The sequence below is a fragment of the Salvelinus alpinus genome, chromosome 9 (genome assembly GCF_045679555.1).
Source record: "Salvelinus alpinus chromosome 9, SLU_Salpinus.1, whole genome shotgun sequence".
NCBI classification, from domain to species: domain Eukaryota; kingdom Metazoa; phylum Chordata; class Actinopteri; order Salmoniformes; family Salmonidae; genus Salvelinus; species Salvelinus alpinus.
In genome coordinates, this window is record NC_092094.1 from 65,812,029 (window position 1) to 65,834,137 (window position 22,109).

Here is a 22,109-nt window from a genome sequence, read left to right on the forward strand (position 1 = left end):
CAAATTGACAACTAGAATGCCAAAGGTGCCAAAGATTCTTTAACGAAAGCTTGAAGTTTGAAGGACATTATTATTTCAATTAAAAATCATTATTTATAACCTTGTCAACATCTTGACTATATTTCCTATTCATTTTGCAACTAATTTCATGTATGTTTTCATGGAAAACAAGGATATTTCTAAGTGACCTCAAACTTTTGAACGGTAGTGTATATATATTTTTTACACAAAGATTAAACATGACCCTTTACATTTTTTCATTCACTATAATGGGGGATCCAATTTTCTGCTAACAATGCCTGCATTACCGCGAGCAACCTTGAACCCTATCCATGCTTCAAGTAAAGGGGACAGTCATTCTCCCCAGAAAGTATTCACACCCCTTGACTAGTTCCACATTTTGTTGTGTTCCAACCTGATTTTAAAAGGGATTAGATTGAGATTGTGTCACTGGTCTACACACAATACCCCGTAATGTGAAAGTGCTATTGTGTTTTTAGAAATGTTTAGAAATGTATTAAAAAGGAAAAGCTGAAATGTCTTGAGTCTAAGTATTCAACCCTTTTGTTATGGCAAGCCTAAATAAGTTCAGGAGTAAACATTTGCTTAACAGGTCACAATAAGTTGCATGGACTCACTCTGCGTGCAATAATAGTGTTTAACATGATTTTTGAATGACTACCTCATCTCTGTACCCCACACATACAAAGTCTGCTGCCTCTGTTTTCTATGATGGCAATTTGCATATACTCCAGAATGTTTTGAAGAGTGATCAGATGAATTGCAATTAATCGCAAAGTCCCTCTTTGCCATGCAAATGAACTGAATCCCCCCAAAAACATTTCCACTGCATTTCAGCCCTGACACAAAAGGACCAGCTGACATCATGTCAGTGATTCTCTCGTTAACACAGGTGTGAGTGTTGACGAGGACAAGGCTGGAGATCACTCTGTCATGCTGATTGAGTTCGAATAACAGACTGGAAGCTTCAAAAGGAGGGTGGTGCTTGGAATCATTGTTCTTCCTCTGTCAATCATGGTTCCTGCAAGGAACCATCATCATTGCTTTGCACAAAAAGGGCTTCACAGGCAAGGATATTGCTGCCAGTAAGATTGCACCTAAATCAACCATTTATCGGATCATCAAGAACCTCAAGGAGAGCAGTTCAATTGTTGTGAAGAAGGCTTTAGGGCGCCCAAGAAAGTCCAGCAAGCGCCAGGACCGTCTCCTAAAGTTGATTCAGCTGCGGGATCGGGGCACCACCAGTACAGAGCTTGCTCAGGAATGGCAGCAGGCAGGTGTGAGTGCATCTGCACGCACAGTGAGGCGAAGACTTTTGGAGTATGGCCTGGTGTCAAGAAGGGCAGCAAAGAAGCCACTTCTCTCCATGATTAACATCAGGGACAGACTGATATTCTGCAAAAGGGACAGGGATTGGACTGCTGAGGACTGGTATAAGTCATTTTCTCTGATGAATCCCCTTTCCGATTGTTTGGGGCATCCGGAAAAAAGCTTGTCTTGGAGAAGACAAGGTGAGTGCTACCATCAGTCCTGTGTCATGCCAACAGTGAAGCATCCTGAGACCATTCATGTGTGGGGTTGCTTCTCAGCCAAGGGAGTGGGCTCACTCACAATTTTGCCTAAGAACACAGCCATGAATAAAGAATGGTACCAACACATCCTCCGAGAGCAACTTCTCCCAACCATCCAGGAACAGTTTGGTGACGAACAATGCCTTTTCCAGCATGATGGAGCACCTTGCCATAATTCAAAAGTGACAACTAAGTGGCTCGGGGAACAAAATATCGATATTTTGGGTCATGGCCAGGAAACTCCCCAGACCTTAATCCCATTGAGAACTTGTGGTCAATCCTCAAGAGGTGGGTGGACAAACAAAACCCCACAAATTCTGACAAACTCCAAGCATTGATTATGCAAGAATGGGCTGCCATCAGTCAGGATGTGGCCCAGAAGTTAATTGACAGCATGCCAGGGCGGATTGCAGAGGTCTTGAAAAAGAAGGGTCAACACTGCAAATATTGACTCTTTGCATCAACCTCAATTAATTGTCAATAAAAGCCTTTGACAGTTATGAAATGCTTTTAATTATACTTCAGTATTCCAAAGCAACATCTGACAAAATTATCGAAAGACACTGAAGCAGCAAACTTTGTTGAAATTCATATTTGTGTCATTCTCAAAATGAATTCTCTTTTGGCCTCGACTGTACAATTATCTTTAAGGTCCCTCAGTCAAGCAGTCCATTTCAAACACAGATTCAATTACAAAGCCCATGGAGGTTTTCCAATGCCTCGCAAAGAAGGGCACCTATTGGTAGAAGGGTAATTTAAAAGCAGACATTGAATATCCCTTTGAGCATGGTAATTAATTACACTTTGGATAGTTTATCAATACACTCAGTCACTACAAAGATACAGGCGTCCTTCCTAACTCAGTTGCCGGAGAGGAAGGAAACAGCTCCGAGATTTCACCATGAGGCTGTGGCGAAATCCTGCACTTAAGTGCGCTGCCACTTTAAGAGCGCATGAGCAGTAGGAAGGAGGAGATAAAAGAGCTCGTTAAGCTCTATTGGGAAGGAGCTATTGTTTGGGGCGACAGTTTTGGTTGTGTGTTATGCTGCAGAGTTTGTTTGTTTATCTTCAGCGTATGTGGTTGTACAGTGTTTGGAACAATCCTCGGTGTGATCGCTCGACGACGTGGTTGTTCTCATGTGGGACCGCGACGGTTATGGATCAAAGGGATTAGTAGCAACATTGTTGCGAAGCGTTCAACTACAACCCAACACTCCATTCGGACAGTCAGACCGTACACCTGCAACCTCAAGACCACAGCTAAGACCTCTCTTGTTCCCTTTCTCTCTTTCTCTTCCCGCTATGGTCCAGTGCTTTACACTGCAACCGACTCTATTTTCATAAATGCATTGAAGTTTCATTGGAGTTGGACTAGTGTGTATATGAACACCACACATTCATACCCTCTGCACTCCTTCCCTGGAAGAGAATACAAACTCTTGCAAATCCTCTGTGTGATGACTGGTTTCATTCGTTATTGTATGAAGTTGCTGTTTATTTGCTCTGCCATTATTGTTATATGAGGTATGCTTGGTGGGGTTACCAAGAATTGTGGAAGGACTGTGATGTGATGTGGGATCTATAGGGTGTGTATTCTTTTTTCTATCCGCTGGCTATCTGGTCAACAGGCTACACTCTAGGCAGTCTCTTCTGTTGATGTGTGTGGGTCTGGTAGTGGTACTCTCGCTGTTCTACTATTTTCCTTTCGGCAGGGTTAATACCTGCCTGGCGCCCGAACAAAATCTTCTTTACCTTTCTCTAATTAATACCGCTACAGAAGTGGCGCCCGAACAGGGACTTGAAGAGAAACACCCATGACACCATCCACACAAGGTTGAATCATGTCTTTTGTTGGAACCCCATACTGTGTCAATGTGGACACACCTAATGGTAATCGTGTTCAAGATTCTTTCATTGTGGAAGGATTCGATGAACTAATGGAGTTGGATAGCACTGACCCTAATCCCCAGGTTTCTGGCTCGCCTATAACCTCTCCACCATTACCCTCACCTCAACCTCTTCCTCTTACCCTGCCCAGAGAGACTGGGAGAGGTGTCTCTGTGATCACTGGACGACTGGAACATCAATGGACCCACACCAATCATAGTTTGACAATGCAGGAGAATGCCATTAGCAAACTCAGTGAATGTGTGGAGGCTCATCAGACAGATGTGCAGCTGAGGTTGGATTACCTTCCCTGTCAAATGGAGGAAAACCAACAACAAATTGTTCAGAGACAAAAATATTTACACGATTCTCTGAAACAGGATATTCAGGGACAACTGCACCAGTTCAAAACACAAATGGAATCTAACCATCAGCAAGTCCTAATCTATCTTGAGGAGGAACAAAAACAGAGAGCAGAGGAGTCAGCCTCTGTTGTGAAGGGAGTGTGTTCTTATCTGAAGGAAGTTATGGAGGACATGAAGAACTCTCTCACAGGGGAACTACGATTGTTGATTGAACAAACTAAAAAGGACACCGTTAATGAGATGGATAAAGCACAGAAGGCCACAGACCTTCAAATGGAAGAGCTGCACCAGGAGGAAATGAAAGGCTTTTCACTTCTGGACAAATCTTCTGTACCTCCCTTAGATTTTACCTCTGCCACTGGCTTGGTCAGTAACGGAATAGGAACAGGTAGCACTACAAAACCCCCTATGAAGATACTGTTAAACAGAACTCCCGCTGAAACTGTCATGCCTCTTCTAGAGCGCTCCCTCCCTATCAAACTACTTTTCCCCACTTTTGGCAGCCCAGAAGATGATGTTAATCCACTGTTTTTCTTATCTAAGTGTAATGATTTTCTTTCTATCCGGCCCCTTACTGACTGGGAGGTTCTTGCCACCCTCCGCAGTGTTCTCCATGGTACAGCAAGAGACTGGTGGGAGATAGCCTGTGAACATGTGAAAACCTGGGAGGAGTTTCAAAAAATATTCCTCTCAGCCTTCCTCTCAGAGGACTATGGGGATGAACTGGCGGAACGTGTTCGTAACAGAGTCCAGGGTGAAGCAGAGCCAATACGGGACTTTGCCTTCTATCGAGTTCTATGTAGGAGATGGAAGGCTGACATTACTGAGCCGGAGATGGTCAAACTCATTCTCAAGAACATGATTCCCCGCCTTGCTAGTCAACTTCGAGAACGTGTGCAGAATGTGGATGATCTGGTGCGTCTGGGGACTCAGTTTGAGAAGGACTGGAAGCACCACCTTCAAACTAAAAACCCTGTTCCCTCATCCCAGTATACCCATAGCTCTCTGGGGGCTAAACCATCTCAGATATTTGTACCCAAGAGCCAAGACAAAAGTCCAGTGATGTGTTGGAGGTGTAAAGTCCAACATCCTCCAGGTTCTTGCCCGCTCCATGTCCAGCGTCAGGATTCCGGAAAAGGTCAGAAAGGACAGAAGACCGACAGTCTAGACAGACGTGGTGGCTTGCATACCATTGGGTCAGCCTTAATGCCCATGAAGCCTTTAGACATCACCCCTAGCTGTCTTATTACTATTCCGCAACAACTATTGGTGCCCCTGACTGTTAGGAACTGGAGAGGGAAGGCCATAATTGACACAGGAGCAACTTACACCCTGATGCAAGAGGCCCTGTGGCAGAACATGGCATTACCTCATGAGGAGCTACAAACATGGGAGGAGGGACCATTGTACTTGGCCAATGGAGAACCTACCACCCCTTTGGGCTGGATTAGTATAATAATACAACTGCATGATGAGACTATTAAACTTCCTGTGGCTATTCTTGCAGATTCAAGCCTTGCATTTGCTGTAGTCCTTGGTCTAGACTTCCTGTTCTTCAGTGGACTGACCATCTCGATGTCTGAACCCTCCTATCGGCTGCACTCTGACTATTCCCAGCCTCATCCATTTCAACCTGGTAATGCACTGATTTCAGGCTGGAGCCTGCTACATTATGCAGAGTCCGGACAAGGTCAAGTCAGAGACCGAGAAAATATAAAAAGACAAAGACAAAAACATGTTCCACCAGTGAAGTCGGAGAACCCAACTTTCACCCTGATTACCGCCGTACCCCCCCTTCTATCCGAGAGCAAAAGCAAACCTGATGCTGATTTCTACATCAAATAAGCAGTGGAACAGGCATGTCTGTCGGATGAGGAAAGGTGGAAGCTCTCCCAGATGTTGGAGATGAACAGTGAGGTCTGCACTCTTACACTCGGCCGTACAACCATCTTCAAACACAAACTCTATACCCGGCATGATGTCCCTATTAAGCAGCGTCCCTACAGGTTGTCCCCCGCCAAACTGGCAATCCTCAATGAACTGCTCAAAAGCATGTTGGAGAATGGAATTGTGGAACCGTCTTTTTCCGGATGGGCTTCTCCGGTTGTCCTGATTCCTAAGAAAGATGGTGGATATCGATTCTGTGTGGACTACAGGAAGCCGAATGCCATAACAGAAAGCGATGCCTACCCTCTACCAAACATAAATGACATACTGGAATCTCTGGCAGGAGCATCTATCTTTAGTCATCTGGATCTTAACAGTGGTTATTGGCAGGTGGCAATGGATCCCGCTAGTCAGGACAAGACTGCCTTTGTCACCCCTGCTGGTTTGTACTCCTTCAAAGTCATGCCTTTTGGTATGAAGAATGCTCCAGCAACCTTCCAAAGGTTGATGGAGACTGTCCTGGGAGATCTAAGGGGTAGAAATTGTCTTGTGTATCTGGATGACATCATAATCTACTCTTCCTCTGTCGCGGATCATCTGAAAGACATACAGTCCGTCTTCGACAGACTAAAGGCTGCAGGTTTGACCTTGAACTTGAAGAAGTGTCGTTTCTGTTTGCTAGAACTCAAGTTCCTTGGTCATGTAGTTAATGCTGAAGGTATCCATGCAGATCCAGCCAAAGTTGCAGCCGTGCAGGAATTCCCCATTCCCACATCCCTCAAGGCTGTTCAGCGTTTTCTGGGTATGGCTGGATGGTACCACAGGTTTGTGCCTGACTTTTCAAAGGTCGCCGAACCCCTCAACCACCTTAAGAAGAAGGGTGTGAAATTCCAATGGACCTCTGCATGCCAAAGTGCATTTGAAACACTCAAAAACAGTCTCATTACTCCTCCAGTGCTTGGACATCCTAACTTGAATGCTCATTTCATTGTGTACACGGATGCAAGTCAAACAGGACTTGGAGCCGTCTTGGCTCAACAAACAGGACTTGGAACAGAAGAAGTTCTTGCCTATGCAAGTCGCACCCTTAATTCAGCCGAGAGGAATTATTCAACGACTGAAAGGGAGTGCCTCGCTGTGGTCTGGGCTTTGGAGAAATGGAGCTACTACTTGGAGGCGAAGATCTTCACCGTTGTCACAGACCACGCTGCTCTGCAGTGGGTTCTGGCATCAGGCAAGACCAACAGCCGTCTTATTCGCTGGTCTATCCGACTGCAGAAGTTTGACTTCATCATTGAGTATCGCAAAGGAAAACTGAACGTTGTACCAGATGCCCTTTCTCGGATTACAGAGACTGCCAATGTTTGTCCTCCCTTGTGCAGCACTTACACTACCGCTAAGTGTCTGGATGATTCCTTTCCTCTGGATGATGAGAGTGTATGGAGAGCCCAGCAGAAGGATGCTGCCATCATGGCGATCCACAAGAGTCTGTCTGAAGAAGACTCAGAGTCGTTTCAATGATAAGTATAGCATAATTCAGGATAAAGTGTATCGAAAAACTCCAAGAGGAGAGGGAATACACAGCTCCCATTATCGCGTCTTCATTCCCTCTACATTGAGTGACCAGATAATCCAAGCTTATCATGCTAACACCATGAGTGGCCATCTTGGAGTTAAGACGTATCGAAGACTACAAGAGGTGGTTTACTGGCCAGGCATGTGGGTTGATACCCGGAAGTTTGTACAGCAGTGTGAAGTCTGCCAGAAATACAAACCAGACATTGGCAGACCTGCTGGAAAAATGCAGCAGACCGTGGTAAACCATCCAAATGAAATGTTGGGAATTGACCTCATGGGACCTTTTCCTCCCAGCCGGGGAACCCGGAATGAATTTTTATTGGTGGTAGTGGACTACTACACACACTGGGTGGAGTTGTTTCCACTCCGCAAAGCCACTGCATCAGCCATTGCTCTAATTCTGCGACGGGAGGTCTTTACCAGATTCGGAATTCCAGACCAAATCCTCTCTGACCGAGGTCCGCAGTTCATATCAGGAATATACAAAGAGCTTTGTACCTACTGGGGTGTAATTGCCAAGCTGACCACAGCCTACCATCCTCAGACCAACCTGACCGAGAGGGTAAACCGTACCCTGAAAGGGATGATTGCTTCATTCGTGGGGGATCAGCACACAAGGTGGGATCAACATCTTCCTGAATTTCGCTTTGCACTGAACTCTGCCGTGCAGGAGACTTCTGGGGTCACTCCCGCTGAACTCCACCTGGGAAGACCACTAAAAGGTCCGATGGACAGAGTCTTGCAAAGTTCTAATGTTTCACCTGACTGCCCAGCGTTTGATGCCGTACAGCACCACCACACCTTGCTAGCCAGAGTGGAGGCCAGCAAAACCAAAGCCAAACAACGACAGCTGAGAAACTATCATAAACATAGACGAGACGTGTGTTTCCCACCCCAGTCTCGTGTCTGGGTACGTTCCCATCATCTGTCGAAGGCATCTAAGAAGTTCACTGCCAAGCTAGCTTCGAGATGGAAAGGCCCATACCGTGTAGTGCAGCAGTTGGGACCAGTGAACTACTTGGTCTGTTTGGAGGACACTGGGGAAGATGTCAGGACGGTGCATGTTGTTGACCTTGCTACCCTACGGCAGAAGAGCTGGATCGCAGGCAAAAGCAACACCTGCAGGAACTCTTCGTGGAGGACTCTGATGATGAAGACTTCCCTGGTTTTGGATAGCAGGAACATTAACTTGTCAAAGCCTGCATCCTCTCTGTTTCTACAGGCTTTGTTTTTTCATGGGGGGAGGAGTGTGGCGAAATCCTGCACTTAAGTGCGCTGCCACTTTAAGAGCGCATGAGCAGTAGGAAGGAGGAGATAAAAGAGCTCGTTAAGCTCTATTGGGAAGGAGCTATTGATTGGGGCGACAGTTTTGGTTGTGGGTTATGCTGCAGAGTTTGTTTGTTTATCTTCAGCGTATGTGGTTGTACAGTGTTTGGAACAATCCTCGGTGTGATCGCTCGACGACGTGGTTGTGGGACCGCGTGGGACCGCGACGGTTATGGATCAAAGGGATTAGTAGCAACATTGTTGCGAAGCGTTCAACTACAACCCAACACTCCATTCGGACAGTCAGACCGTACACCTGCAACCTCAAGACCACAGCTAAGACCTCTCTTGTTACCTTTCTCTCTTTCTCTTCCCGCTATGGTCCAGTGCTTTACACTGCAACCGACTCTATTTTCATAAATGCATTGAAGTTTCATTGGAGCTGGACTAGTGTGTATATGAACACCACACATTCATACCCTCTGCACTCCTTCCCTGGAAGAGAATACAAACTCTTGCAAATCCTCTGTGTGATGACTGGTTTCATTCGTTATTGTATGAAGTTGCTGTTTATTTGCTCTGCCGTTATTGTTATATGAGGTATGCTTGGTGGGGTTACCAAGAATTGTGGAAGGACTGTGATGTGATGTGGGATCTATAGGTGTGTATTCTTTTTTCTATCCGCTGGCTATCTGGTCAACAGGCTACACTCTAGGCAGTCTCTTCTGTTGATGTGTGTGGGTCTGGTAGTGGTACTCTCGCTGTTCTACTATTTTCCTTTCGGCAAGGTTAATACCTGCCTGGCGCCCGAACAAAATCTTCTTTACCTTTCTCTAATTAATACCGCTACAAGGCGATTGGTGACTTTAAAACAGTTACAGAGTTCAATGGCTGTGATTGGAGAAAACTGAGAATTGATCAACAACATTGTAGTTACTCCTCAATACTAACCTATATGACAGAATGAAAAGATGGAAGCCTGTACAGAATAAAAATATTCCAAAATATGCATCCTGTTTGCATTAAGGCAGTAAAGTAAAACTGCCAAAAATGTGGCAAAGAAATGAACTTAGTCTTGAATACAAAGCATTATGTTTGGGGCAAACGCAACACATCACTGAGTACCACTCTTCATATGTTCAAGCATGGTGGTGGCTGCATCATGTTATGGGTATGCTTGTCATCGGCAAGGACTAGTTAGTTGTTTTAATAAAAAGAAATGGAATAGAGCTAAGCACAGGCAAAATCCTAGAGGAAAACTTAGGTCAGACTGCTTTCCAACAGACCCTGGTAGACAAAGTCACTTTTCAGAAAGATAATAACCTGACACACAAAGCTGAATATACACTGGAGTTGCTTACCAAGACGACATTTAATATTCCTGAGTGGCCTAGTTACAGGTTTGACTTAAATCAGCTTGGAAATCTATGGCAAACCTTGAAAATGGCTGTCTAGCAATGATCAACAACCAACTGGACAGAGCTTGAATAATTATGTTAAGCATAATGTGCAAATATTGTACAATCCAGGTGTGCAAAAATCTTAGAGACACCCAGAAAGACTCACAGCTGTAATGTATTGACTCAGGTGTAAATACTTATGTAAATTAGATATGTCTGTATTTAATTTTCAAAAAACTTGCAAACATTTCCTAAAACATGTTTTCACTTTGTCATTATGGGGTATTGTATGTAGATTGGTAAAAAAAACAATAGTAATAGTCAATTTTGAATTCAGGCTGTAACACAACTTTTGGAATATGTCAAGGGGTAGGAATACTTTCTGAAGGAACTGTACCTATGCTCTAGAGGGGTAACATACAGTACATGAACAATACTCACTATACTTCTCTCGCTTTCTCCCCTTTCCCTCCTTCCTACCTCTCCCTGTAGGGTACGTCAGTGTGCCAGGCTACAGCCATCGGTGCTGCAGTCATCCTGCTGTACATGTCCAGGGCCTGCTATAACCTGGTGGTGGTGGCTCTTTCTCCAGAGGACCGGCCCAGCCCCTTCAACTACAGCTGGTACAACGTCTCTGACCAGGTAGGATAACCACGCACCCTCACAAGCATGCACGCAGACACACATACACATAAAAGGGTGATGATGATGAAGATAGTTACTGTTAAGTCACTGTGACAGAACTAGGGGTGTGTGTGTGTGTGTGTGTGTGTGAGGCCTGTTAAACTGTCATTGAACCTTGCTGTCCTAGATATCCAAAGCTCACAGTGCTGTGCTGCCAGCCAAACACGCATACAGACACAAATGCAACTGCTGTCTGACATAATTAATCATCTATTATAGGGCTGATTAGTCTGCAAACAGTCTGTGTGTGTGCGATTAGGCTATATCTGTAACTAATCGGCAGTCACATCCATTCTTCATAGGTGCATGGTTGATTTTTCACACACATCTCCATGTGTGTTTGGTTTTTTGCTGTTTCTCAACTGTGCACACGTGTATGCCCAATTTAAGAGTCCATGTGTGTGCAATGTGCATATGTGTGCTCGTCTGTGTGTTCATGCTTATATAATGTGTCTGGCTTTACATGGCTCTGTGTGTGTTTGTCTGCGTGTGTGTGTTTTGTGTCTGTGAACACTGTGAACACTTATGACTCAAAAAGTATTTATACCTCTCCACATTTTGTTGTTTAAGCCTGAATTCAAATTGGATTAAATAGATTTCTCACCCATCTACACAGAATACCCCATAATGACAAAGTGAAAACAACATGTTTTTAGAAATGTTGGCACAATTTATTGAAAATTAAATACGTATTCACACCTAGCACCTTTAGCAGTGAGTCTTTCTGGGTAAGTGTCTAAGAACTTTGAACAGCTGGATTTGTACTATATTTGCACATTATTCTTTTTTTTAAATTTGTCTAGCTCTGTCAAGTTGGTTGTGGATCATGACTAGACAGTCATTTTCAAGTCTTGCCATAAATTTTCAAGCTGATTTAAGTCAAAAACGTAACTAAGCCACTTAGGAACATTCGGTGTCATCTTGGCAAGCAACTCCAGTGTATATTTGGCCTGTCCTGCTGAAAGTTGAATTTGCTTCTCGGTGTCTGTTGGAAAGCAGACTGAACCAGCGTTTCTTCTAGGATTTTGCCTGTTGTGCTTAGCTCTATTCCATTTATTTTTATCCTAAAATACTCCCTAGTCCTTGACAATGACAAGCATACCCATAACATGATGTAGCCACCACCATGCTTGAAAATATGAAGAGTGGTACTCAGTGATGTGTTGTGTTGGATTTGCCCCAAACATAACACTTTGTGTTCAGAACATAAAGTTAATTTCTTTGCCAAATGTTTTGCAGTTTTACTTTAGTGCCTTATTGCAAACAGGATGCATGTTTTGGAATATTTTTATTCTGTACATGCTTCCTTCTTTTCAATCTGTCATTTAGGTTAGTATTGTGGAGTAACTACCATGTTGTTGATCCATCCTCAGTTTTCTCCTATCACAGCCATTAAACTCGAACTATTTTAATGTCACCGTTGGCCTCATGATGAAATCCCTGAGTGGTTTCCTTTGTCTCCGGCAACTGAGTTACGAAGGACGCCTGTATCTTTGTAGTGACTGGGTGTATTGATACACTAACCAAAGTGAAATTAATAACTTTACCATGCTCAAAGGGATATTCACTGTATTCTTTTATTTACCCATCTACCAATAGGTGCCATTCTTTGCGAGGCATTGGAAAACCTCTCTGGTCTTTGTGGTTGAATCTGTGTTTGAGATGCACTGCTCAGCTGAGGGACCTTGCAATTATCTGTATGTGTGGGGTACAGAGATGAGGTAGTAATTCAAAAATCATGTTAAGCACTATTATTGCACACAGAGTGAGTCCCTGCAACTTATTATGTGACTTGTTAACTTTTACAGCCTCAGAAACCCGGATCCGGGAGCACCCCCCACCCCCCACACACTGATTAGCATAGATAGCATAGCTTCAGAAGTAGATAGTAGCATCTAAATATCATTAAATCACAAGTCCAAGACACCAGATGAAAGATACAGATCTTGTGAATAAAGCCACCATTTCAGATTTTTAAAATGTTTTACAGGGAAGACAAAATATGTAAATCTATTAGCTAAACACGTTAGCAAAATACACCACTATTCTAACTCCATCAGTTTCTTACTCCTTCAGGTGCTATCACCAATTCGGCTCAACTAAGATATTGATAGCCAATAACCTATAAAAAAAACCATCAGATGACAGTCTGATAACATATTCATGGTATAGGATAGTTTTTGTTAGAAAAAAGTGCATATTTCAGGTAGAAATCACAGTTTACAATTGCACCGACCATCACAAATCCACTAGAATTACTAGATAGAGCAACGTGTATGACCAATTTACTCATCATAAAACATTTCATAAGAATAGACAAAGCATAGCAATGGAAAGACCCAGATCTTGTGATTCCAGACAATATTTCAGATTTTCTAAGCGTTTTACAGCGAAAACACAATAAATCGATAAGTTAGCATACCACATGTGAAAACGTTACCAGAGCATCGATTCCAGGCAAAGAGCGCTATAACGTAATCACCGCCAAAAGATATTAATTTTTTCACTAACCTTCTCAGAATTCTTCCGATGACACTCCTGTAACATCATTTTACAACATACATATACAGTTTGTTCGAAAAGGTGCATATTTAGCCATACAAAACCGTGGTTACACAATGAAAATACTAGGAAATCAAGCCTCAATATGTCTGACGTCATCTATCAGAGTGATCTAGTTTAATTAAAAGCTAATCATATACTTGACTAAAAAATACAGGGTTGACAGGAATCGAAAGACAAATTAGTTCTTAATGCAACCGCTGATTTACATTTTTAAAATTATCCTTACTTTTCAATACAGGGTTGGCCAAGTGAAGCTATACCAAACAAAATGGCGATGTATGCGTTTAAAATATTTCGACAGAAACACGGTTTATCATATTAAATATTGCTTACTTTGAGCTGATCTTCCATCATATTCTTGGGCAATGTATCCTTTCTATGTTATAAACGTCTTTTGGTCGATAGATGTCCTCTGTCCTTCGAAATGTCCATCACCAACGACCGACACCCTAAAGCGTGTCCAAACTTTCAGAGTGCACGACAAAGAAATTCCTCAAAATCGCACTAAACGGATATAAATTGATATAAAACGGTTAAAATTCACTACATTATGATGTTTTTAACAACTATAACGACTGAAAACATGACCGGAGAAATACTGCTGGTTAGAAAACGATTTGGAACGAGGCAGGTCCGATGGCCTTCACGCTTGAGGCGCACGTTGAGAAAGAGGGGTCTCTGTACATTTTTGTCATTTATAATGGCTGTGAACGTCCCATAGACTTCATTGAAAACGTGATGACGTACAGACACCCAGAGGAAGACGTAGGTAGTGTCGGTTTCTTCATAGCATTCACTGTGGCCTTATAAACAGACCCCAGATCAGAGGTAAAAATTTCTGAAATCTGAACCCTGTCATGAAAAGTGCTGTAGAAATTGTTCTGTACCACTCAGAGACAAAATTTCAACTCCTATAGAAACTATAGACTGTTTTCTATCCAATAATAACAATAATATGCATATTGTACGATCAAGAATTGAGTACGAGGCAGTTTAATTTGGAAATGTAAAAAAAAAAATAATGCTAACAGCTCCCCCTATTGACAAAAGGTTAAGCACCTTTTTAAAACATTTCTAAGAACATAATTCCACTTTTGACATTATGCGGTATTGTGTGTAGGCAGTGACACAATCTCAATTTAATCCATTCTAAATTCAGGCTGTAACACAACAAAGTGTGGAAAAAGTCAAGGGGTGTGAAGACTTTCTGAGGGCACTGTATGTACAGTATGTGTATATGGGTCCCTTTGTGTGAATCTGTACATACAGTGGGGAGAACAAGTATTTGATACACTGCTGATTTTGCAGGTTTTCCTACTTACAAAGCATGTAGAGGTCTGTAATTTGTATCATAGGTACACTTCAACTGTGAGAGACGGAATCTAAAACAAAAATCCAGAAAATCACATTGTATGATTTTTAAGTAATTAATTTGCATTTTATTGCATGACATAAGTATTTGATCACCTACCAACCAGTAAGAATTCCGGCTCTCACAGACCTGTTAGTTTTTCTTTAAGAAGCCCTCCTGTTCTCCACTCATTACCTGTATTAACTGCACCTGTTTGAACTCGTTACCTGTATAAAAGACACCTGTCCACACACTCAATCAAACAGACTCCAACCTCTCCACAATGGCCAAGACCAGAGAGCTGTGTAAGGACATCAGGGGTAAAATTGTAGACCTGCACAAGGCTGGGATGGGCTACAGGACAATAGGCAAGCAGCTTGGTGAGAAGGCAACAACTGTTGGCGCAATTATTAGAAAATGGAAGAAGTTGAAGATGACAGTCAATCACCCTCGGTCTGGGGCTCCATGCAAGATCTCACCTCGTGGGGCATCAATGATCATGAGGAAGGTGAGGGATCAGCCCAGAACTACACGGCAGGACCTGGTCAATGACCTGAAGAGAGCTGGGACCACAGTCTCAAAGAAAACCATTAGTAACACACTACGCCGTCATGGATTAAAATCCTGCAGCGCATGCAAGGTCCCCCTGCTCAAGCCAGCGCATGTCCAGGCCCGTCTGAAGTTTGCCAATGACCATCTGGATGATCCAGAGGAGGAATGGGAGAAGATCATGTGGTCTGATGAGACAAAAATAGAGCTTTTTGGTCTAAACTCCACTCGCCCTGTTTGGAGGAAGAAGAAGGATGAGTACAACCCCAAGAACACCATCCCAACCGTGAAGCATGGAGGTAGAAACATCATTCTCTGGGGATGCTTTTCTGCAAAGGGGACAGGACGACTGCACCGTATTGAGGGGAGGATGGATGGGGCCATGTATCGCGAGATCTTGGCCAACAACCTCCTTCCCTCAGTAAGAGGATTGAAGATGGGTCGTGACTGGGTCTTCCAGCATGACAACGACCCGAAACATACAGCCAGGGCAACTAAGCAGTGGCTCCGTAAGAAGCATCTCAAGGTCCTGGAGTGGCCTAGCTAGTCTCCAGACCTGAACCCAATAGAAAATCTTTGGAGGGAGCTGAAAGTCCATATTGCCCAGCGACAGCCCCGAAACCTAAAGGATCTGGAGAAGGTCTGTATGGAGGAGTGGGCCAAAAAACCCTGCTGCAGTGTGTGCAAACCTGGTCAAGAACTACAGGAAACGTATGATCTCTGTAATTGCAAACCAAGGTTTCTGTACCAAATATGAAGTTCTGCTTTTCTGATGTATCAAATACTTATGTCATGCAATAAAATGCAAATTAATTACTTAAAAATCATACAATGTGATTTTCTGGATTTTTGTTTTAGATTCCGTCTCTCACAGTTGAAGTGTACCTATGATAAAAATTACAGACCTCTACATGCTTTGTAAGTAGTAAAACCTGCAAAATCGGCAGTGTATCAAATACTTGTTCTCCCCACTGTATATCCCATTTTTACAACTGTTCTCCAGAGTTTCCCTTCTAAATTGACACTTGGCTTGATTTCACTCAGTCCAGAATGCTTTGATGACAGAGCCATTCTATCCAGTTCTGTTTGCTGAGTGGCTGAGAGCTCTGTGGCTGATGCAGCAACAATCCATTTGAGGGGATTTGGGAGGATATGGACTCTGCGGGGGAAAGGTCTTTGTTTGTCTATAAATAACTCAGTCAGGCAAGGCAAGGAGGGGGAGCACAGCCAAGGGCTGCCTGGTGCTAGTGACCTAGATCTGAGCTCAACCCCTGAAATAGACGGCCCTGTACTGGAGGTTTCCCTTTTTCCCATAGGCCATCTGGGGGGGGGGGGGGGGGGGGTCTGTCTGACACACATAAGCACACACACTCATGTGTCTTTGTTTCTGTTTCTCTGTCTCCTATCTAATCTATCCATCTTGGTTCGATTGAATTTATCAGATAATTACAAGTAGTAGGCTGTAGTATACAACATTGCGTCAATGTGTGTATTTGTGATTATCTGAGGGATAATCTTAAGGTATATTTGGTTCTCAGTCGGCGTACTTGTCTGCATGTCTTTATCCATGCTCTAATCACTCTCATCATTGTGTCTGTGTAAATCTCCTGTTATCATGGAAATCCCTCTATATACATGCTGTCAATCTCTGTCAGTGTCGCTGTCTTGTTGTCCCCCATCTGCCTCTTTCGGGTTGTGTTGTCTGTGTGTCTTTAATCTTTCTGGTTGGTGTGTGTGTGTGTCTGTTTCGTTTCTCTGAATGCTGGATCGATGTGTGTTGTCCTTCTAGGCAGATGTAGAGAAGATCAGGGGAGAGGCCTACATCATCTTTGGGATCGTCCTCTTTTTCTGGGAGCTGCTGCCCACCAGTCTGGTCGTGGTCTTCTTCAGGGTACAGAGGCCCAATCAGAACCTAGTAAGACAATAGCCTTATTTCACTTTTACATCCCAATGTAAACAGCGCATTGCACTCTGGGATCGACAGGGGAGTAAATTCCATCAAATTCAACAGGTGAAACAGTGCAATTCAATAGGTAGCTGACATGTCTGCGCTGACTTTGAGAAAAAGACTTGAAGGGAGCCACCCTTACAACACCAGTTATAGAAGATAATGATGACAAGTGTCTCATACGTTGCAATGTAGAGGGATTTTGTCATCGAAATCCAAGTCTATTAAACGTTTAGTACCAAGGTTAGCTAGTTGATTATACTGGTAGCGTAGCTAGCTAACGTTCACTAGCTGAGTTCACCGTTGCCAGCTTGCCAGCTAACATTACCAATGAACGGTTATCTTCTCACTTCTCACCTACCATTTGTCCAACACAATTTAGCAAATTGAACATGATGTAATTATGTGTTATATCCAGGTCCAATGTTATTGACTTAAGCACAAGCCATAGCAAATAGCCTAGCTAAGTCTTCTGTATCTGGTATTTCCGAGTGAGGACAATATACCCCCTCCAAAGGCAGGGAATTGGTGGGATAATACGTTGAACATCCCAGATGAATTCTCCTACAGCTCAATAGTGGACTTCCTCACAAAGAGAACAATAGAAATCAGGGAGGAAGGAGTTAGTGTTTTTACCTGTGGCGGAGAAGCCTCTCAGGAAGGGTACAATGTATTTAGGTCAGGCCATGTGAGTGAGGTGGAACTCAACAAGGTGCAGGATGCTACTCATGTCAGGGCAAAGTCCTTGCCTCGTTTAAAGAAAAAAACGACCAAACTGGACTGGTCGTCCATAATACAGGACCAGGTGAGAAATGCAATCATGTGGCTAGACTTCTGTTTGATCTTCTGGATACAATTAGCACCGACATCAACACAGCACCCCCAAGCTGCCATTCCCAGGAGCAGAGATGGCACCAGCCATCCAGAAAGGCCAAGAAAAATACTAGACCTGTAAGAATAGGTAAGTCTCCTGACCTGTGTCAGTGATTTTCCTATACAGTAAATATGGTAATATTGACTGGGCCGACTCAAATCCTAGCAAACTACATATAGGCTAATCATACAAAAATATTGTCAGAATGTCCTCTTTTAATTTCCATTATTTTAGGAGAAAGACATACAGTGATCAGGAAAAGGACATTGGAGGGGTACAGCCAGTACAAAGCCTGTAAATGACCAAGGCCTAACATGACCAAAACAGCAGAGGCCTTGAGGATCTTTAAGACAGAACACCATGACACCGGACTACTCTATGTTAGACTACTATCTCATCCTGTCCCATCAAATTGCTTCCTGGTGAAGTTTAAGATGTAATTTATTTAAAGGGATTGTCATGGAAATCTTAAATCATTGTTTATTGCCACCAACTCAATGCACCATATGTACACATGTCGATCAGGAGCTCTCATGGGGCAGTCCCGTTAGTTCTCTTATATACTTACACAGAAAGTAATATTTGCATGATTTAGCTTATTCTTTGTTCATAACTTTTGCTATCGTTCATGTGACTGACCAATACTGGTTCATGCATTTGACAGACCAATACCTTTAAGAGGCTTCTTCTCTCTAAGCTGAGACCTTGAAACTGAGATATTGTTCTCAAAATAAGGGTCTGGGCGTACTGCCAAATTGCAGATACTACAGTGAGGATTTCTTCCAGGTGTTCAATCAGTCACTTGCATGAACAGAAATTGGTTATTAGAAAAGCACAATCATAAAAATGTCCATCACATTCCATCCTCTTATCACTTGTGTGATAATAGTCATTACATTTTAACTTCTCTAGGATAGGGGGCAGCATTTTCACGTTTGGATGAAAAGCATACCCAAATTCAACTGCCAGCTACTCATCCCCAGAAGATAAGATATGCATATTATTAGTAGATTTGGATGGAAAACACTCTGAAGTTTCTAAAACTGTTTGAATCATGTCTGTGAGTATAACATAACTTATTTAGCAGGCGAAACCCCGAGGACAAACCATTCAGATTGTTTTTTTGAGGTCACTCTCTTTTCAATGGGTTTTCATTGGAATCCAGATTTCTAATTGACCTTCTTGCAGTTCCTACCGCTTCCACTGGATGTCAACAGTCTTTAGAAATTGGTTAAGGTTTTTTCCTTTGTGTAATGAAGAAGTACGGCCATCCAGAACGAGGGTAACTTGAAGTGTACTGTTAGATAGAGGCGCGTGACCAGAAAGCTAGCTACAGTTTGTTTTAATCCTGTATTGAACACAGATCATCCCGTCTTCAATTTTATCGATTATTTACGTTAAAAAATACCTAAAGTTGTATTACAAAAGTAGTTTGAAATGTTTTGGCAAAGTTTACAGGTAACTTTTGAGATATTTTGTAGTCACGTTGCACAAGTTGGAACCTGTGTTTTTCTGGATCAAACGCGCCAAATAAAGGAGATTTTGGATATATATCGACGGAATGAATCAAACAAAAGGACCATTTGTGATGTTTATGGGACATATTGGAGTGCCAACAACAGAAGCTCGTCAAAGGTAAGGCATGAATTATTTTTTTATTTCAGTGTTTTGTCGCGCCTGCAGTGCTGAAATATGCTTCTCTCTCTTTGTTTACTATGGTGCTATCATTTACATTACATTTACATTTACATTTACATTTACATTTAAGTCATTTAGCAGACGCTCTTATCCAGAGCGACTTACAAATTGGTGCATTCACCTTATGATATCCAGTGGAACAACCACTTTACAATAGTGCATCTAACTCTTTTAAGGGGGGGGGGGGTTAGAAGGATTACTTTATCCTATCCTAGGTATTCCTTAAAGAGGTGGGGTTTCAGGTGTCTCCGGAAGGTGGTGATTGACTCCGCTGACCTGGCGTCGTGAGGGAGTTTGTTCCACCATTGGGGTGCCAGAGCAGCGAACAGTTTTGACTGGGCTGAGCGGGAACTGTACTTCCTCAGAGGTAGGGAGGCGAGCAGGCCAGAGGTGGATGAACGCAGTGCCCTTGTTTGGGTGTAGGGCCTGATCAGAGCCTGAAGGTACGGGGGTGCCGTTCCCCTCACAGCTCCGTAGGCAAGCACCATGGTCTTGTAGCGGATGCGAGCTTCAACTGGAAGCCAGTGGAGAGAGCGGAGGAGCGGGGTGACGTGAGAGAACTTGGGAAAGTTGAACACCAGACGGGCTGCGGCGTTCTGGATGAGTTGTAGGGGTTTAATGGCACAGGCAGGGAGCCCAGCCAACAGCGAGTTGCAGTAATCCAGACGGGAGATGACAAGTGCCTGGATTAGGACCTGCGCCGCTTCCTGCGTGAGGCAGGGTCGTACTCTGCGAATGTTGTAGAGCATGAACCTACAGGAACGGGTCACCGCCTTGATGTTAGTTGAGAACGACAGGGTGTTGTCCAGGATCACGCCAAGGTTCTTAGCACTCTGGGAGGAGGACACAATGGAGTTGTCAACCGTGATGGCGAGATCATGGAACGGGCAGTCCTTCCCCGGGAGGAAGAGCAGCTCCGTCTTGCCGAGGTTCAGCTTGAGGTGGTGATCCGTCATCCACACTGATATGTCTGCCAGACATGCAGAGATGCGATTCACCACCTGGTTATCAGAGGGGGGAAAGGAGAAGATTAATTGTGTGTCGTCTGCATAGCAATGATAGGAGAGACCATGTGAGGATATGACAGAGCCAAGTGACTTGGTGTATAGCGAGAATAGGAGAGGGCCTAGAACAGAGCCCTGGGGGACACCAGTGGTGAGAGCACGTGGTGCGGAGACAGATTCTCGCCACGCCACCTGGTAGGAGCGACCTGTCAGGTAGGACGCAATCCAAGCGTGGGCCGCGCCGGAGATGCCCAGCTCGGAGAGGGTGGAGAGGAGGGTCTGATGGTTCACAGTATCAAAGGCAGCCGATAGGTCTAGAAGGATGAGAGCAGAGGAGAGAGAGTTAGCTTTAGCAGTGCGGAGCGCCTCCGTGACACAGAGAAGAGCAGTCTCAGTTGAATGACTAGTCTTGAAACCTGACTGATTTGGATCAAGAAGGTCATTCTGAGAGAGATAGCAGGAGAGCTGGCCAAGGACGGCACGTTCAAGAGTTTTGGAGAGAAAAGAAAGAAGGGATACTGGTCTGTAGTTGTTGACATCGGAGGGATCGAGTGTAGGTTTTTTCAGAAGGGGTGCAACTCTCGCTCTCTTGAAGACGGAAGGGACGTAGCCAGCGGTCAAGGATGAGTTGATGAGCGAGGTGAGGTAAGGGAGAAGGTCTCCGGAAATGGTCTGGAGAAGAGAGGAGGGGATAGGGTCAAGCGGGCAGGTTGTTGGGCGGCCGGCCGTCACAAGACGCGAGATTTCATCTGGAGAGAGAGGGGAGAAAGAGGTCAAAGCACAGGGTAGGGCAGTGTGAGCAGAACCAGATAATATCCTCAGATAATAGCATTGTTTGCTTTTGCTGAAAAGCCTATTTGAAATCTGACATGTTGGCTGGATTCACAACAAGTGTAGCTTTAATTTGGTGTATTGCATGTGTGATTTCATGAAAGTTTGATTTTTAGTAATTTATTTGATTTTGGCGCTCTGCCCACTGTCCCACTTACTGGCTTTTGGCCAAGTGGGACGTTAGCATCCCACATATCCCAGAGAAGTTAATGTAAGCATTTAGATTTTAGTTTCTATATCAAAATATTCTATACTCCTATTAAAGCAATAGAAATCAACACAGAAAAATAAACAGACATTTCATAATTTCAAACCCTTCATTCTGGGTTATACAATCTAATTAGTATGGTAATACTATCATCCTAATAAATTGTATACTTTATTAACGGGAGTGAATTTATAAAAAATACACACATACACAGCATGTTAAAAAACACAATTTAGACTAACCAGGCGTTCAATCAGTCACTTGCATGAACACAGAAATTGGTTATTTGAAAAGCACAAACAGAACACAGAAGTAAGCATTTTACGGTGAGGTCTACTACACCTGTTGTATTCAACCCATGTGACAAATTAGATTTGAAATTGGTTAATAGAAAAGCACAAACATAAAAATGTCCATCACAG

At 43.5% G+C, this 22,109-nt stretch overlaps 1 protein-coding gene across 6 annotated transcripts in view; it reads left to right on the forward strand.

Annotated features, from left to right (window-relative positions):
- Positions 1 to 22,109, forward strand: part of LOC139530483 (G protein-coupled receptor 137Ba-like) — a 75,825-nt gene that overhangs the window by 39,760 nt on the left and 13,956 nt on the right. For 3 of the 6 annotated variants that reach the window (XR_011666042.1, XM_071326954.1, XM_071326958.1), the window contains exons 4-5: positions 10,468 to 10,617; positions 16,914 to 17,039. Coding sequence is in view for 5 of the 6 variants with exons in the window: in XM_071326954.1 (XP_071183055.1) it covers positions 10,468 to 10,617; positions 16,914 to 17,039 (276 nt within the window). In the remaining variant the exon portion in view is untranslated. Of the gene's footprint in view, positions 1 to 10,467; positions 10,618 to 16,913; positions 17,040 to 17,932; positions 19,771 to 22,109 lie in introns of those variants that run through there. The other 3 variants (XM_071326956.1, XM_071326957.1, XM_071326955.1) reach the window with 3 other exon arrangements.